Source organism: Chrysemys picta, chromosome 12 (genome assembly GCF_011386835.1).
Source record: "Chrysemys picta bellii isolate R12L10 chromosome 12, ASM1138683v2, whole genome shotgun sequence".
In the NCBI taxonomy this organism is placed as follows: Eukaryota; Metazoa; Chordata; order Testudines; family Emydidae; genus Chrysemys; species Chrysemys picta.
Genome location: NC_088802.1, coordinates 5,706,924 through 5,725,595, shown reverse-complemented (window position 1 = coordinate 5,725,595; position 18,672 = coordinate 5,706,924). Strand labels below are relative to the sequence as shown.

The following is an 18,672-nucleotide window of genomic DNA, read 5'->3' as shown; positions in this document are numbered from 1 at the left end:
TGTGACTGAAAAGCATATGCTAACTGTTGTATTTTCAATAAATGCGGCGTATTTGCCTTTTCCCCCTGAAAAGATCCTGTATGCTTTGTATAGCATAATATCCGCTTCCCCCTCCCTTTCCTGTTGATAGCTGCCAAGGGAATGCTGGGAAATGTAGTTCCTTCCCTGCTCCAGGACTGGCTCTATAGGCAGGGAACTGGCCAAGGAACTACAGTTCCTAGGGCACCTTGGGTTCTCAGTTCCCATGCTGGATCCCTGCTGCTCCGAGGCTCGCTTTCAGGGCCTCCACTTCTGCAGCGCTGCAAAACCTGTCGGGCGCCACTAGATGCAGGCTCCCATTTTGAAATCACCTACTGATGACTTCTCTTTGAGTACGGCATATCAACTGGTTTTGCACCCACCTTACAAGTATATTTCATGTAGACCCCATTTCCCCAGTTTGCTTATGAGACTGTCATGTGGAACTTTGTCAAAAGCCTTCTAAAATCAAGATATATCATGTCCACTGCTTTCCCCCCTAGATCCACTAGGCCAGTAGCCCTGTCAAAGAAGGAAATTAGGTTGGTTTGCCACGATTTATTCTTTACAGATCCACAGTGGCTATTCCTTATAACCCTATTGTCCTGTCGGTCTTTACAAACTGATTGTTTAATCATTTGTTCTGGTATCGAAGTTAGTCTGAGTGGTCTATAATTCTCCAGGTCCTCTTTGTTCCCCCTTTTGAAGATAGGAGCTATTTTTGTTCTCTGGGACCCCACCTATCCTCCACTGTCAGAGACAGGATACTGGGCTAGATGGGTCATTGGTCTGACCCAATAAGGCAGCTCTTATGTCTGTAACTCTTTTACCTCAGTGCCTATTGCAAGTGCAGGAACAGGGTAAATGAGAATCAGGCCTTTTGCCTGCAATGGCAATTTTCTTAGACTCTCCCGTTACCTGTGGTTCATCTTCTCCAGTGGGGAGCATTAATGGGGCCCGGTTTCCACTGTGTTATCCAGCCCAGCTCAGTGGGTCTGATTTCCTGTTGCCTAGCAGCCATTGACCCCAGTGGGAAAACAAGTGCAGAATGCTCCTAAATACAGCAGCTTGCTTTTTTTGGTTCAATTTTTAAAACAAATTTGAACATAATTTTCATTTTTGACAAAGGCTTTCGCTAAACATTTTTTTTAATTTCCTAGGGGGGTTTTAACTAAAAATTTGAAAATATTTCCCCCATTTTCTTTCGCTTTTTCTCCTTCCATCAGCCCTTTTTCATGGCAAAATGGGAGAACAGAGGAGGGGAAAAAAGAAGGGGGAAGGGAGACAGATGTGAATTTTTTTTTTTTTTTTGGTATTTAATTGAAAAAAATTTTTTTTTTTAAAAAAAGGCACAGACAATAGGATTGTATTTACTAGCTCTGCTACCAGAGCAGATGGCGGCATTCTGCACTAGCGTGAATGACACCACAAGGTGCAGGACAATGGGGAACCGGGCCCAGGTTCGCTCCCCTTCTCTCTTCCCTGCCCTCTGTGCTATGGAACGTGACCTAGTCCTTAGAGCTTCCTTACACGCCGTGTCCTAACCTCCCTCTGCACTGATGCTGGTTGGAAGGTTTCCAGGATGTTTTGTCTATTTAGACTGAGCTTTTGGGGTGGAGACTGTCTGTCACTATGTCCATTAGAGTAGCACACAGAGGCCCAGACAGTCCCTGGCCCTGCTGAGATCAGGGACCCGTTGTGCCAGGTGCTGCATAGACACACTAGGAGAGACAGTCCCAGCCTGGCAGAGTTTGCAACCTAGGAACCAGAGGGGAAGTGACTTGCCCAAGGTCACCCAGAAGCTCAGTAGCAGAACCAGAAGGACCCCAGATCTCTTGAGTAGCAGTCCAGCTCGCCTATCTCCAAGGTAAAGGCAGCGTGGCCTTTAGGTGTTACTCAATGCAGATAACAATAATACCCTTTGGGGTGGGGACTGTCTTCTAGTGACAGTTTGTTTAGTGCCCAGCACAGGCTACTGCAATACAATAACCAATGCAATAATAATTCATACTAATATGCTATATTCAGCAGAGACCTGCAACATACCCAGACCTACCAGTGCAGTGTTCACCTGTGTTAATGGCAGCAGTGACCTCTAGTGGTTATATGGGGTAGTTCTCTATACAGAGCACCCAGTGCTGTAATTAGAGCCAGGGAATTTTCATCTGAGTCTGCCTGTTTGCAAATGCTCAGATATTCACCTTCCAGGACCAAAATTTATTATATCATACAGGGTCGGTGGGTGAAGGGAGTTTGAGTGAAATCCCTTCAGCTCTTTCTGAGTTGAGAAAAGAGGGGAAAAATAAACTTTTCCCCCACCATGTCAAAATCAGATGGAAATTTTTGACCCGGGTTGCTCTAGGGTCAGATCTTGAGCTGGTGTAAATTGATGTGCTCCATGCTGACCTACACTATCTGGGAATCTGGCCCCTAGCACCCACTGAGGGCTAGGGCTTTTGACTGGCTGAAAAAATATTATATCGGCTTTATGTGAGTTCACAGACATCTCTGTTCCTTCTTCCGGGGGGCGCCGGGTGCAAACTCTGCCCCAAGGACTGGTGGGCTCACTGGGAAAAGTGCTACTGGGATTCTAAAAGGAGTCAATTCTGGAACGAGAGCTGGAAAGGCTGTGAATTGAGGAATTCACAAATGCGTGATCCAGGACCAAGAGGAGATGGTAAAGTGAAATACACAAGGCCAGTTCCCCAGCTGGCATCAATCAATGTAGTGCCACTAATTTTTTACCCCTTTACCACTCAGCAACTCTCAGGGAAACGGGTCTATTCTTCAGTACCACTGAAACTCTCCAGTGAGAGGGTATCATGCAGTGTGCTGGCCCCATTGGGACAGAATCCATTTTCCTTGCATGTTTTGGGTGTCTGAGAGATCTCCTGGTGAAATGGGAGGGGACTGTGTGTCTCTATATGTAGGGGGTGTGAGACCATGTGAGAGTCACCCAGATGCTTGCCTTACACTCCCCAGGATTTCATAAACACTATCACCGATGGTGCAAACAACGTCTGCATCAGCCTGAACAACACGTCCCACACCAGGAACTGGACCTGGGTGGACGGCTCCCCTTTAAATCAAACACTGTGAGTGTTGCCTGAGAATTCACTGTGACTAAGATACATTTTTCCTCCGCATTTGTAGATTTGTTAGGAAGGAACAATCAGTTGCACACACACGAAATGGGAAATGACTGCCTAGGAAGGAGAACTGCGGAAAGGGATCTGGGGGATCATAGTGGATCACAAGCTAAATATGAGTCAACAGTGTAACACTGTTTCAAAAAAAGAGAACATCCTTCTGGGATGTATTAGCGGATTGTTGAAAGCAACACAGGAGAAGTAATTCTTCTGCTTGACTCCACGCTGATTAGGCCTCAACTGGAGTATTGTGTCCAGTTCTGGGTGCCACATTTCAGGAAAGATGTGGACAAATTGGAGACAGTCTAGAGAAGGGCATCATTAAAGGTCTAGAAAACATGATCTATGAGGGAGTATTGAAAATATTGGGTTTGTTTAGTCTGGAGAAGAGAAGAGTGAGAGGGGACATAACAGTTTTCAAGTATATAAAATATTGTTACAAGGAGGTGGGAGAGCAATTGTTCTCCTTTACCTCTGAGGACAGGACAAGAAGCAATGGGCTTAAATGTCAGCAAGGGACGTTTCGGTTGGACATTATGAAAAACTTCCTAACTGTCAGGGTGGTTAAGCACTGGAATAAATTGCCTAGGGAGGTTGCGGAGACTTTGTCATTGGAGGTTTTTAAGAGCAGGTCAGACAAACACCTGTCAGGGATGGTCTAGATAATACTTAGTCCTGCCATGAGTGCAGGGGACTGGACTAGATGACCTCTCGAGGTCCCTTCCAGTCCTATGGTTCTCTGATTTGCTCATTCTGAAGCTTTGCACATTTGGGCTCAGATTCCAAAGAGCTGAAGTGCAGGGCTGTGCGTGTTTGGACAGGAATCTCTTCTAGCATCCCAGCAGGGGCTCAGGATTCATGGGCGACTTGGTCATCGCTGCGATTCAAATGTTCTTAATGCAACCATCTGCTCTGCAACTAGGCAATAAATCAGGGCTTTGTTTCTCCTTTGGCTCCTTCTGATTCCAGGGTCTTGGATTAGACCATCTGGGTTCTAGTCCCAGCTCTGGGGGACAGCATGTTCTGATAATAAAACAAGGAGAGGATTAGGAATCTCTTCATCCCATTGGGCCTCAGTTTCCCCATCTTCATAGATTCCAAGGCCAGAAGGGACCAGTGTGATCATATAATCTGACCTGCTATATAAACACAGGCCACAGAACTGCCCCCAAAATAAACCTCAGAGCAGATATTTTAGAAACACATCCACTCAATTTAAAAATGGTCAGAGATGGAGAATCCACCGAGAACCTTGGGTTATTCTACCAGTGGTTAATTACCCTCACTGTTAACAAATTTATGCCTTATTTCCAGTTTAAATTTGTCTCGCTTCAACTTCAAGCCACTGGGTTGTGTTAGACCTTCCTCTGCTAGATTGAAGAGCCCGTTATTACATTTGTTCCCCATGTAGGTATCAACTCACCTCTTCCCCTTCTCTTTGTTTAGCTGAAGAGAGAGCAGTGTAGCCTTTTATTTTATTTCAAGTGAGTTTTGTAATGTGGTGTTACACCACTGTGCGTTCCGATGTGGTCCCTACAGTTTCAAGCTTAACGGAGTAAGCTCTGCTTCTCGCTGCAGATTTAGAGTCTCTAGGAATGAACAAAGACTAAGGGTAGTGACCACACAGACATTTACCAGTACAAAGTCTATCTGTTTTACAAGTTTTATTAAGGTTATGAATACCCCTGCATATAGAAATCCTACACAGACATATGCACAAGTTACAAATATACTCACAACCTTAACGGTAGTGTTAGGGTCTGATGGGTCTCGCATGGATTGCCCATCAATAGAGGGATGGTTCCTGCTGGACTTTCCCATAGGGAGCTCAATTTCCCCGCTCTGGGCATCCTCTTTACAATGTGATTCGGTCTATACCTATATTCTGCACATGTCCATGCATGTAGTGTCAGCCCTCTTTTTCCTTATTGGTCTGATGTCCTCTAGAAACTTACAGTACCCCGATTTCTATAGGTCGTGTAGGTTCTCTTTATTCTCATTAGCATTAATACACAACCTGTGTCCTGTGATGAAGGCACATGTTGGAAACAGATGCGCCTTTACAGCATTTTTATGATTTAAAATTAATCTTCTGGCTAGATTTTCACAATATCACCACTTGGTACCTCTTTTCCCGTAATCTTAGGGCATCGGGTTATTCTTCGGTCACTTGTTTATGTCAGTATTTCTTGGCTCTAACAGCTAAGCTAAAATCTTGCAGGCCTCAGCCTGCAGCCTTGTGTTTCAGACCTCGTTACTTAGATACCGAATACATAATTAACTCTTCCGGCTACTAATCATTCTTATACTTCTATTATCCTACCACTTAACTCTATTGAGCATACAATGATTATATACGACGTAACCTGCTAGTTGATTATAACCAGACAAGAAATGAGCAATAAACTAATACTATTGGCTAGAGAAGCTTTATAATGATCAACGAAAGGAGCTCAAACTTTCATTGAATTCAATGGGAGTTAGGAGCCGAAATACCTTTGTGGATCTGGGCATTGGTGGTGTTAAATCGGCAGTGAGCGAGAGAGGAATCGGCCACAAGAAGAGAGCAGAGGTGGAATGATCCTGGCAAAGCTCCCAGTGACTTCAAAGGGGGCCAGGATCTCCCCGGAGACTTGTGGGGCCTGAATAATGGGGAGTGGTTATCAGAATGGGGGAAGACGGATGCCGAGACACCCTAGCTCAGTTCATGTCCTGGGAGGTTTTGCTGTGATGGCTGACAGCCCGGGGACTGAATTGGGGACCTCTGGAGCTAAAAGCAAGAGCTGCTACCGCTTGAGATAAGGAGCCATCCCATGAGATTAGTAGAGGCACTCAGCCCTGGGTTACACTGTCATCAAGGCCCCCATCCCAGCATCCCATCACGGTGAGAGGAGGGTCTCTCTAATCCATCTATCACCACCTTTCTCCTTCACTCTGCAGGTTCCAGGTCTCAGGCCCTGTTGCCTCCAACAACTGTGGGGTGTTAAAGGGAAACCGGATCAACTCGGAAACCTGCAGCGCCGAATTCAAGTGGATTTGCCAGCAAGACGCTGTCGTGGTGTGAGGCAAATGAGAAGGTCATTGCCCAGGAGAGCGCTCCTGCCCCATAAGGATGAATTCGAAGGGCTTTATATAGAGACGCTGCCCTCTTCCTCTAAGCTGATGTGGAGCAACAGTTGCAAAATAAGGGAATTTGAGTCCTTCATCTAGTCCCTTTGTTCCCTAGTGCTGCTGGGAGCAGAGCACAAGGGGGGGAAGGGGGGGGAGGAAATCAATGTTAGCCCAGTGGGTAGAGAGGAAAGCAGGAAAGGTGTATTCTATTCCTGACTTGGCCACATGTGACCTGGAGCCTCCGTGCCTCAGTTTCCCCACCTATAAAATGGGGTAATGATACTGAACTCTGTGAAGTGCTTTGAAATCTATAGGGGCAAAATGGTTAGGTGGGAGTCCCGAGCTCGCATGCCTTAGGACAAGCAAAGGACAGGGGACGTACTGGGTGCGTCTACACCACGTCTGGGAGCAAGCGCCCCAGAGAGGGTCCATAGACTCATGCTAAAAGGAGCTGTGTAGATGTTGCGGCTCGGGCCGGAGCTTGGGCTCTCGAAGGCTGGAGCTGCGCCATCAATGCGGCTATTTTTAGCACGCCAGCGCAAGCTCTGCTAGCGCAAGTCTGTGCCCCCGGGCTGTGAGGCTCGCTCCCTGCTGCGGTGTGGATGTACCCAGCGGAAGCGCCCGCCCTGGCCCTGCTCCCTGGCAGGAGTGCTGGGGGGAGTGAGGGGGACTGCAGGCGGAAGGGGTGGGGAGGGGCCCCCACAGCCCCACTAATCCCTAATTTGCCTCTGTTTGTGGGGACTGGAAGAATGCAAGGAGTCGCTGGTGCCCAACCTACACAAGCTGTGAAGGGCACGACGGCCGCAGTAGCCGTATAACCATATAGATTAAAAACAGTCTCACTCTTTAACCCAGGAGCTCTAGCAGCATTCAATGGTTGTAATTTCCATGCATAACATCAGTTTAGTTTTAAGCATTTTTTCTATTTGTGTCCATTTAAATGTTCATATTTCTGGGAAGTTGGGGGGCGGGGGAGGGCTCAGCCAATGAGGGGGCCTGACCATCATTAATGACAATAGACGTTAAGATTCAAGAAATTAAAGCTTTTTCTGACTCTTAAAACACAACTGACATATTTCGACACGGGATGCTGACAAAATAAACAGCCTGCATACGTTCTCGAGCCGCAGTTGTCTTACTTCGCCTAGCCGCAAAGCTCGATGGAAATATTTTTTCCATCCGTTTGCATGTGTACACGGTGGGATCAACTTTTACTGACATTTACCAATAAAAATGGAAGGTTTGTGAGCCTAATTAGACCTGTACAAAATCTGGGTGGCGCCGGCCTTAGCCAGCTTGGAAGCAGTTTGAGGTGTACGTGTAGCTCCCAGTGGGCCCTGAACTTGGCAGTGGGCTCTGAGCAAGGGTTTAATTAAACTCATAGACTTTTAGGCCTGAAGGGCCCATTATGACCATCCAGTCTGACCTCCTGCTCATTGCAGGCCACAGAACCTCGCCCCCCACTCCTGGGATAGAGCCCTGCTTCTGGAGTTGCTCTCCTCGCTCCAGAGTATGGCATTTAAAGCAGCTAGTCAATATCTGTTCTATAGGAAGCAGCAGTGGCAGCTGAAGAGAGGGGATTTGCTTCACTCCAGTAAAGCTTGCAGGGCCCCATTTTGTTTCCTCTTTGCCAGTTCGTCCGGCTGGCTGCAGATCCATCTCATGGTGGTGTGGCCCATTGACCTGCTGGGGCGGTCGTTGAGATATACATATAGTCCATCTCCGTTCACTGTGAACCTACAATGGAGGGAGAGTCACTCATCAGCTGAATCACACAGGAAGCATCCATACACCGGACCCCCTGTGTAATTGCTGCACTCGCAGGTCCGATCTACAAGGGCAGGGCCCATTTCTTTGTTCTAGGTTTGTACAGCACCTAGCGCAATGGGATCCTGTTCCATGAATGAGGCTCCCACAATACAATTAATCGGTAAAAAACAACCAAGTTACAGTTCTCTCGTCAGAGGTGGTTATAACTGACCCGGTTAAATGGTGTTCACAGACCATGTGTCACCACATTTGCATGGACACTTTGCATGGACACATTTGCATGCCTGAGCTGTAGCGGTGCATTCTGGGAAAATCTAAGCAGCTGTGCTGGAGAGAATGGCCTTCTGGGTAAGGCACTAGGCTGGGACTCAGGGAACCTCTGTTCAAAGATCTCAGCCTTAACCATTCCTAGGGCACCTGATGCACGCTGAACAGATTTTCCCATGGGACACTGTCACAGAAGCCTTTTCTACACTAGGGATATTTATCATAGCAAGAACCATTCTGACGCATAAAGAGGGTAAATGAACAGATTTTCTGGTACTTTGGCAATTTCATAAAATAAAAAAAACACCTCATTTTGGGTCAAACAAAATGTTTTGACAAAAATTGAAATGTTTTATTTGGCTGTCAGCTAGTTTTTGAATATTTGAATTTTTAAAAAATAAAAGTAAAGAAACTTTTGCAATGAAAATTTGTTTGAAACCAAAACATTTTGATTTTTTTTTAAATGAGCAATCTAGTGAACCTGACAGGAAATCGCCAAACATTGCTGCGTTCCCAAATGGCTTTGGGGAGAACTTTTTAAACCAATTGTTATTTGTGTCAGTGTGAATCGCACCTGGCACGTTATTGGTGATATACAAACAGTAAATATTAGAACTGCTCAAAACAGATTATGCAACATTTTGAGAGGCTGTTGTTCACCCTTCACCCCATTTCTCCGGGGAAGTCATTCTTGCCTGCCGTCAGGGGCTGATACCCATCTGACCCCCAGAAAGTCACCCCTTTACCCACCTAACCTGGCCCTTTAGCAGGAAACAAATCAAGCAAATTTGCGATGCTGTGACTGGAAAGTATTTTTTTCATGGTAGCTACATTTTGCCTTCTGGTTTTTGGTGACTTTAGTATTATGATCTATTATAAATAAAGTGCATTTCATTGATTGATTTTAAAATGAAATTAGTAACTGGAAAAAATGGCCAGTATTTTTTTTTTAACCTGTGACAATTATAAACTACTGTATTCTGCCATTTACTTTCTAGAATCTAAAGTATATCTAAGTATAATCTAAAGTTCTCCTGCAAAATGTCGGCTGTGCAAATCCTTCCATGGCTGGATCATTCTTGTGTTTTTATTTTAAGTACAAAATAAATATGTATAACGAATTTAAAAGTATGTAATTAGTAATTTGATATGTTGGGTGGCACCTTTTTTTATGTGTTCGCTCCCCCTGATTTAGAACCTGGCTATGCCACTGGCTTGAGCCAAAAAGTTTTATCCATCTCTCTTTCTAATGTGCTTCAGGCCAATTGTATGTGGCCCTGCCCCTTGCATGGTCATTTTCACCACTGGAAAGTGGCTGAATCAGCAAGGAAGCATTTCACAATCGTTTTGCACTGGTATGAAATCACTGCGGAAAGTGCAGGGGGAAATGTGACTAGCCCAGTGCTACTTTTTATCCCTCGCTAGTGGCAGGACCCAGTGAAAGGTTTATAAGTCTGCTCCTGCCTGTTAACAAACGTGGGTCTTTAGCTCGAGCAGTAGAGACTCATGTTTTACATCCAGAGATCCGCAGCTCAATCCCAGCCAGGGTGTTGTTACACAGGGCAATATCTTCCCACAAAAGGTGCTGCAGTTGTCGTACAAGTGTCCAGAGAATGAGATTGCTACATGTATACCCCACTGACTGTACTCAGAGAAGGGACCTGACCCTCTGCACAAAATGAGGGGGACACCCCTGGAGTAAAGGGTTGTTGTAGCACCTGTAATACCTGAAAGATCGTCAGCTCTGACTATCACATGAGAGCCCTAACTTCTGGCCCAACCGTGAATAGGCTGTTAGCATAAAGCACTCACAGGCGGTTGTTGAATTCTGTACCATCCGCCCATCTCCAGGGCTGGGACGTGTCCCTTCTGAGGCCGATCCAGTGTGTAGGGGAGCCTTTATATTGCTGCAGGAAATCCTTTAAAAACAACAAAGGGCAGAGGATTAGGATGCGGGGGGATGAGGGCTCTGTCTGGGGCTGGGGATGAGGGGTTTGGGGTGTGGGAGGGGCTCAGGGCTAGGGCAGAGGGTTGGGGTGCGGGGGGGTGAGGGCTCTGGCTGGGGGTGCAGGCTCTGGGGTAGGGTGGGGCTGGAGATCAGGAGTTTGGGGTGCAGGCAGGCTGCCCCGGGGCTGGGGCCAGAGAGGCAGACTCCCCCCAGCCCTCTCCCTACTGGCAGCACTGAGCTCTGGGGGAGGGGGCCCCCCCTCTCCCCTGGTAGCACACTCAGCTCGCACCATTGTCACTGCATGTGCTCCTAGGGCCCCTCTCAGGCCCAGGAAGCCCCCTCGCCATGTGCGCCTCCTCCCCTGCTGCTGCCCCTCACTGTAGCCTCACTGGGGGTGGGGGATGGGGCTGCCCCTTGCCCAGCGTGGGACAGGAGCAGTGACTGTGGGAGGGGGGACCCCCTGTGCTGGTGGAGGGTCCCACTGGAAAAGGGAAGGGTTCAAGGCAGAAGGGCAGGGTAAGGGCAGCCTGCCCTTCCACGTGTGGTAGGGGGGCACTAGGACCCTGCGGCAGCAGTTGATGCCGGGAGCCGGCAGAGCAGAGTCAGCATGGAGCTGCAGGCTCTAGGGGGCGGTGCGCGGGGGCAGATACAACTCGCTGCCCTGACAAAGGCCTTAAAGGGATGGGACCGTGGAGGCTGCTCCACTCTCCAAGACAGCTGGACAGACACAGATTGGGGCCAGTGCCATGACCTCAGCTGTAGAATTCCTTGCTGGGAGAGATCAGAACTGACCCGAACCTGGACTGTGCTCAGATCAACGTGCCAGGTGCACTTAAGGAGCCGATTCATAATAACTTTGAATATAAACTATGTGAATCTATTATTTGTGTATGGCAGTAGCCCCAACTGATATTCGGGGCCCACTGGGTGTTGCACAGACACACAGTGACAATCCCTGCCCCCGCTGAGATCAGGGCCCCGTTGTGCCGGGTGCTGCACAGACACACAGGGAGAAACAGTCCCTGCCCAGGAGAGCTCACAGTCTAAATAGACAAAGGGAGGACTGTTATGTGATCCAGGAAACCATCTAACCCTCAACTTTCATTGTCTGAGCTCCCAGCACTCGTACCCCAGAGCAGGACAGGCCTCATTCCACTATTGTCTGCGCTGCCACATCCGCCTAATTGTATCTCACAGAGAACCTGTATCTCTGCCTTACCAGGTCTTTCTGGGTGTCAATCACAGCCAGGGAGGCATTGAGTGAAGAGCAGTTGCTCTGGCTTTCGTTCCAGGTCCCGTCCGCCTTTGAGAAGAGATAGCATTTCCCCCGGTAGCCAATCCAGTCATCTGGGCATGCGGCAGTGGGAAGGTCCAGCGGACAGGAATGATGTTTGGAGGCTACCACTGAAAGTTAGCAAGCAGCAGAGTGGTTAGGCATTCTCCCCTCCCCACTGCCTGTTTTAATTGCCCCCCCCCCACACACACACATACAGACATATGTTTCTAGGAATAATCCTAGCCCTTATCCAGTACTTCATCTGTAGAGCTCAAGGCTCCTTATAAAGAAATTCAGTGTCATTATTCCCATTTTACAGATGGGAAAACTGAGTCACAGGGTGGGAAAGTGACTGGCCTAAGGTCACCCAGCAGACTGACAGAGCTGAGAACAGACCCCACTTCTTCGGAGTCCAAGCCCATCTTGTAAGCACTTGTTGCTCTGAGTTACAGGCAGGAAAGTTGGCATTTGAAATGAAAGTGATCAATACTGCAGATAAAACTGATCCCAAAGCAGACTCAATTACCCATATTTATATAGGAAATCAGGGCCTGGGTTACTGCCCCAGCAGCAGGGCATCGGCACCTGTAGTTCACAGAATCAACCACTGTGTGTCACTCAAGATACAAGAAAGAAGCTACGAGAACTGCTAGTCTAACGGATGGAGTCAGGACTGGATTCTGAGCTCAGTGACTTGGAGGTAAAACCGGAGTCAGTGGATCCAGGTTTGGATTCTGATCTCAGTGACTCCGATGTAAATGTAGAGTGATCCCACCAAAGTCAATGATGCCTGGGACAGATTCTGATCTGTTATCTTGGTGTAAATGCAGTGTCACTCCGCAAAACCCTTCGGAGTTATTCTGGATTGTAGCTCACAGCAGAATCTGTCAGAAGGTCACAACCACACCATTCTCCACCCCAGAGGCTGACACAGCAGATTCACAGGCCCTGGTCATAGCCCAGCCATTTATCACATCACCCCTGCATGCTAATGCCTGTGAGGTTAAGCATGGATTCGTCTACCAGCCCCTCTTGACTGCCCTCTCTGGCAGAGAAGAGGCGCAAGAGGTCTGGGTAAGGGAGCAGGAATTTTACTGCCTTATGGCCTGTGCATGCCACTGATTGGAAGTAGTCCCATGTTCCCCTTATACCCAGATCACAGGTGTCTGAGCCTGGGCAGTTATATTAAACTAAGCTGTGTAAGGGACCAAATAACTGAGAACTGTGAAAACTCGACTCACCTCGACATTTCCTTCATCCGCTAGGAAAGCAGTAAAAGGAGAACAAAATGAACCCAAATTTAACCCTTTCAGTCCAGCAAAGCTTCCATGGTATAATCCCTTACGGCAGCAGGGAGGGAACTAAAGGGCCGGGGAAGTGGTTTTCTGATCAGACTTGGGGCTCTGAGAGCGTCAGAATGATCTGAGATGGGCTGATATTTCCAATCAAGCTGGAAATAAAACACAACTTTTTAACAGTCAGGGAGAGTAACCATCAGAGTAACTCCCTATGGGCAGCGGCAGATTCTCCATCACTTGCCTGAAGATTGGATTGGTCTCTCTTAAAGGTTTGGATTCAGATCCTCAGCTGATGCAAGCCAGCAATGTAAACAGAGCTATGTTGATTTACACCAGCCTGCTCTAGTGAAATTGGTCAGCAATTCCCCTCCACCCCCCGCATGGAAATTCATTGATATTTTTGGTGAAAATTGGAATAGTGAGAAAATCAGCAAAAAAGATAAAGTTCCTCATGGGAGTTGAAATTCAGGTGCCCCATGCTCCCATTCTCTTCTATAGGCCAGGCTCCCTGGTTGAACTATATTTCCCATGATGCATCATGTTCCCCCCCCCCCTTTTGGAGAAGGGTGACAGTGTGCATCATGGGAGTCCCTGGCAATGATGCATCATGGGAGATGTAGTCTGGCCCATTAAGGAGAATGATGTCATGAGAGTCATAGTTCAGTTGTCTCATCCCCAGGTTTAAATTCTCGTACTGTATTTCCTGGCACCCCGGGACTCGGGGTTTCTGCCCCACAGAGGGTACCGGGGCTCGAACCTTTGAAAATATTTATCAGAGCTGCACTCCGGACAGCTCGGGCTGAATTTAAGCCCTGTTCTTGCCTTTATTTATGACCTGTTTCTTTACCTTTACAGCCTGGAGGTTGCGTTGTAATAGGTTTTTGCATTGCTTAATGGAGCATGTTCTATAGACAAAGGGCCAACCCCTCGGCTGGTGTCAAGCAGCCGAGCTCCATTGAATAATAATAATCTCTCGCTCTTCTAAACACTTTTCATTCACAGCTCAAAGCACTTTACAAAGGGAGATCAGGATCCCCATTTTACAAATGGGAAAACGGAGGCACCGAGGCATGAAGTGACTTGCTCAAGGTCACCAGCTGGCTCGTGGCAGAGCCAAGAAAACAACCCAAGTCTCCTGTGTCCCAGGCCAGTGCCCTATCTACTAGGCCACACTGCCTCCCAGCATCAAGGAAGCTACCCCAATTAGTGCCAACTGAGAACCTGGCATGTGCCAGCTACATGCATTCTGCTGTGGGAGTGACTGGCGGGGGGGGTCTGATGAATGGAGAGCCCTGCAGAAAAGCAGGGCAGTGGCCACTCCGAGGTGTTGGGAGCCCCAGAAATAATCAGAGCCAGCGCCTGTAATCAGACCGGAGATCGTGAGTGAGACAGAGCTGCCGGGGAACCGGAACAAAGAGCCAGGGGCGGAGAACTCACCTGCCAAAGCTACAACTAGGGCAATAATGATGCTCAGACTTAAATTGCTCAGACTTTCATACATGAAAATCATACAGGTTTGCTAATAATTGTTCTGCATTTTTTTTAAATGGGTAAATAAAATAGATCCTGAACTGTAATCTAACCCCATTGCGTCTCTCTGGCACAGGAAAAGAAGTGAGAACGCACAGAGACCTTCCTAGCTGAGGATTCCGTGACTGTCATTTACAATTAGGCTCCTTTACATCACCAGGGCCGACTCCAGGGTTTTTGCTGCCCCAAGCAGGCAAAATAAAAAAAAAAAAAAAAAAAAAGCCGCGATCGTGATCTGCGGCGGCAATTAGGCGGGAGGCCCTTCGCTCCGAGCGGGAGTGAGGGACTGTCCACCGAATTGCCACCGAATAGCTGGACGTGTCGCCCCTCTCCAGAGGGGCCGCCCCAAGCACCTGCTTGCCAAGTTGGTGCCTGGAGCCGGCCCTGTACACCACTCTGCCAAGGTAAAGGTGCCTTAATTGACTAAAAATGGGAACAATTAACTGACACTGGGAACATTAGCAGCCTACCTGCTTAGTTGTTACATTTCTGCTCTGCCTCAGGGACAGAGCCTGCTTCACACAGCCTACGCTTCCAAGCCCACAGTGCAGCAACAGTGATGAGAGGCACAGATGGAGTCTCTCTCAGTTGTTCACACACAGGAAGGTGCGCAGCCTCACCCCCTTCTCCACAGACACAGCACACACGCATGCCCAGCCTCCCTCTTCCCCCCACCCCACGGTGATCTGCTCTCTGCTGCTGGCTGCTCCCAGCAGACACATCTGGGCTGCCGCAGAAGGGGCATATGTTCCTCACAGCTTTCTTTGCTCCCCCATTTTTCTGTGGGGGACCCAAGAAATCTGCGGAAGGTATGAGTTCTGTACCCCGCACAGGGTGTAGAATTCCCCCAGGAGTAGCACTTTCAGGTGGCATTATAAATAAGAAGCGGGCAGCATTGCCTCCTGTAAATGTAAACAAACTTGTTTGAGCGATTGGCTGAACAAGAAGTAGGACTGAGTGGACTTGTAGGCTCTAAAGTTTTACACTGTTTTGTTTTGAGTGCAGGTATGTAACAAAAATAATTTAAATTTGCAAGTTGCACTTTCATGAGAAAGAGATTGCACTACAGTACTTGTATGAGGTGAATTGAAAAATACTATTTCGTTTCACTTTTTTACAGTGCAAATATTTTTAATAAAAATAATAATATAAAGTGAGCACTGTACCCTTTGTATTCTGTGTTGTAACTGAAATGAATATATTTGCAAATGTAGAAAACATCCAAAATATTTATAATACATTTAAATTGGTATTCTATTATTGTTTAACAGTGGAATTTAAAACTGCAATTAATCATGATTATTTTTAATTGAGTTAATTTGTTTTGAATTAATCACTTGAGTTAACTATGATTAATTGACAGCCCTAGTTTGAACAGATCATCCAGAACCTGGGGGACAGTATCAAGGCTGTCGTCTGTCTGTAGTAAACACTGGAGCCCTCAGATAACTAGGGAGTGTACTGGGAAACTGTTTTAAGGCAATAGATAACTCTTCTTAGGGCTTGTCTACACTACAGGTTATGTCAGTACTAAGTTATATTGCTTAGGGCTGTGAATAAGCCCCTCCCCCCCCACACACACCAGGTGAAGTAAGTTACACTGACCTAAGCTCCACTGTGGACAGCGCTATGTCATCGGGAGAGCTTCTCCTGCCAACGTAGCTACCATCGTTCATGGAGGTGGATTTATTATGCTGACGGGAGAGCGCACTCCTGTCGGCATAGAGAGTCTCCACCAGATGCGGTGCAGCTGTGCCCCTATAGCTCTTCTAGGGTAGACTAGTCCTTAGATAAAATCCTTTTTCTAAGATGGAAGTGTAAAGTCTGAGCTCCCTGCAGCACAGCGCCCCCTAGCACCGTGCTGACACTGACTGCAAGGGGAGAGCGCCCCCTCCCCAGCTGCCAGTACAGGGGAGAGGCAAGGAAGAAAACAGTAAAGTGAGCCCAGGAGTTACTTGCTTGGGAGCAGGGTGCAGGGAGGAAGGGCTTCCCTTCCCTTGAAAGTTGATTCTTGAATGCGAAGGCCAAGCGTTCACACACAGAGCAGCTAATCCGGAGCAACGGTGCCAAAGTAAAGTTATTCCACGGGGAGACAATCCCTAGAAGGAAACAATCATCTGGGCAGTGACATGCAGTTTAACACCCTAACACGTGTGGGGTCCATATAACGCCTGCAGCAGCGCCCCCCTCTGGTGCCAGCCCCGCCTGCCCAATGCCAAGCTAAGGGCCTCCAATCCCGTGTCCCAACACCTCCCTCCTCCCCCTTGATGGCATAGTGCACATGGAAGACCAATTGTAGGAGGGGCGAGGGGAAGCAGGGTTCCCACTGCCTTGGGTCTTCACTCTGATCAGTGTCTCCCTGCCCACTGCAACCTGTTTTTGAGAGGGCTGGGTCCAGTGAAGAAGGTGGCAACACAACTCCAGCAGGGGGCTCTGTGTGGGGAGGGACCCACCATTCCAACAGGGGGCCCACAGAGAAATCACTAGAGGGTGACACAGTTCATTGCTGACGGAGGCCGAGCTGTGCGCCAAGAGAGCATGGCACATTAAAGGGGCCACCTGCAATATACGTAGGCAGCAGCCTGTCGCATGGAAAATGGCCCTGTGTGGGCCTCAGTTTCCCCTTACTTACACCAATGGACATCAGATTTTTCTGGTTTCTTCCTACCAGGTGGGAGGGTCCCAGAGCCAGAGCCCAGAAGTCTACACAAAAATGAAACCGCCCCACAGCCCGAGCCACGAAAGCCCGAGTCAGCTGGCATGGGCCAGCCACGGGTTTTCCTTTGCAGTGTAGACGTATACTTACTGGCTTCTGGACCAGCGGCTCTCAGCCTTCCCAGATGACCGTACCCCTTTCAGGAGGCTGATCTGTCTTGCGTGCGTCCCCCCAAGTTTCACCTCACTTAAAAATTACTCGCTTACAAAATCAGACATAACAATGCAAAGGTGTCAAAGCCACCGTTACTGAAAATTTGCTTCCTTTCTCATTTTTATCATATAATTATAAATCAATTGGAATATAAATATTGTACTTACCTGTCTGTGTGTAGTCTATAGAGCAGTGTAAACACGTCATCGTCTGTCTGAAATTTTAGTTTGCACTGACTTCGCTGGTGCTTTTTCTGTAGCCTGTTATAAAACAAGGCAAATATCTAGATGAGCTGATGTGCCCCCTGGAAGACCTCTGCGTATCCCCAAGGTACATACACGTACCCCTGGTTGAGAACCACCGCTCTAGGCAAGCACCAATAATCCCATGGGCTGTGGTAAAGGAATTTACATAGCCTAGACTAGAAGAAGGAATTACTGGGGTCCAGCACAGCACAGACAGACACACAGCAATGCAGTCACACAGCTTCTCTTTCTGAATGCACCGATTTCCTTTATCCTTTTGCTCCCAGCTCGGTTCTCCTGCCATCTGACACCCGCCCAGTTTTCTAGCCGCCCAATTTATGCCTTAACTACAATGCTCCAAATTCTGCACTCAGTCCCAACTGTATTAGCCCCACTAAACTGACTCGGGTATTTTGGCTCAGTGTCTCCTGCTGCCTCATGTTATGCTTTGAATAGATGCGGTTTGCAAGCATTGTTCTGTGTTCCCACTTGCCCGCATACCTGCAGATCTGCCCTACCTCATGTGAAACTAGCTTGCAAATTAAAATAACCAGAAAGCATCTCCCTCCACTGTAAGGAGAGAAAGCAGAGGCAGCAGCCCTGCTGCTGTGCCTTTCCTCAAGAAGCAGAAGAGATCAAGAGGACCCAGGGCTGATCCCCCTAATGGGCAAAGCTGGGCCCCATCTGGCTGCTGGTTTATTTATTACAGCTGGGGAAGAGGCTGAATTCCGGGTCCCTCCCTCGTGCCCAGTGGCCTGGAAACGTGAGCAGGGCAGATCTGCTCTGGGAAGCATTTGGGGCAGTTCTCTGGCCTGTGCCCTTCAGGTGGGCAGACTAGATGCCATGATGGTCTCTAGTTATTAAGGAGTCCTGCCTTGAGTGGCACAAGCACAGTGGCAGTGGGTTACACAAGCTATTTCCTAGACAGCAGCATGCAGGCTGCTCCAGTCTTGGCTTTGAGAGGGGAGCGTGGTCTAATGGTTAGAGAAGCGGTTTCACCCGGGGATCTGGCCCATTGACTCCAATAGAGCTACGGCCCCTTTACACCAATCTCTGGGAGGGAATCCAGATCAGCTGGGGCTCCTCCCAGCCCTGCAGCTTCCCGCGCGTTATGTTGATCACTCTTCATTCGCTACACGCTGTTCTCCGCTGCTGGCTACGCCCGCCCTACCCTGTGTCCAATCAGAGGAG

General features: G+C 48.1%; 2 protein-coding genes across 8 annotated transcripts in view; both read right to left on the bottom strand.

Moving 5' to 3' along the window:
- Nucleotides 1-16,466, bottom strand: part of LOC101940086 (C-type lectin domain family 2 member B-like) — a 103,336-nt gene extending 86,870 nt beyond the window's left edge. The window contains exon 1 of the mRNA XM_065564202.1: nt 16,327-16,466. The gene's annotated coding sequence lies outside the window, so the exon portion shown is untranslated. The remainder of the gene's footprint in view (nt 1-16,326) is intronic.
- On the bottom strand, nt 7,027-18,635 carry LOC135974916 (C-type lectin domain family 2 member D-like). Of its 7 annotated transcripts, none has more exons than XM_065564190.1 (6): nt 17,983-18,635; nt 17,404-17,496; nt 16,323-16,466; nt 11,483-11,667; nt 10,128-10,234; nt 7,027-8,015 (listed from the first exon to the last, which is right to left on the bottom strand). In XM_065564190.1, exons 2-6 carry the CDS (start codon nt 17,441-17,443, stop codon nt 7,865-7,867), a joined length of 627 nt encoding a protein of 208 aa, XP_065420262.1. In that variant the 5' UTR covers nt 17,444-17,496; nt 17,983-18,635; the 3' UTR covers nt 7,027-7,864. The 7 variants fall into 7 exon arrangements, with proteins under 7 accessions (XP_065420262.1, XP_065420264.1, XP_065420263.1 ...); XM_065564192.1 differs by having other exon boundaries at nt 17,404-17,489; XM_065564191.1 differs by having other exon boundaries at nt 18,000-18,635.
- Nucleotides 18,636-18,672: the final 37 nt, after the last annotated feature.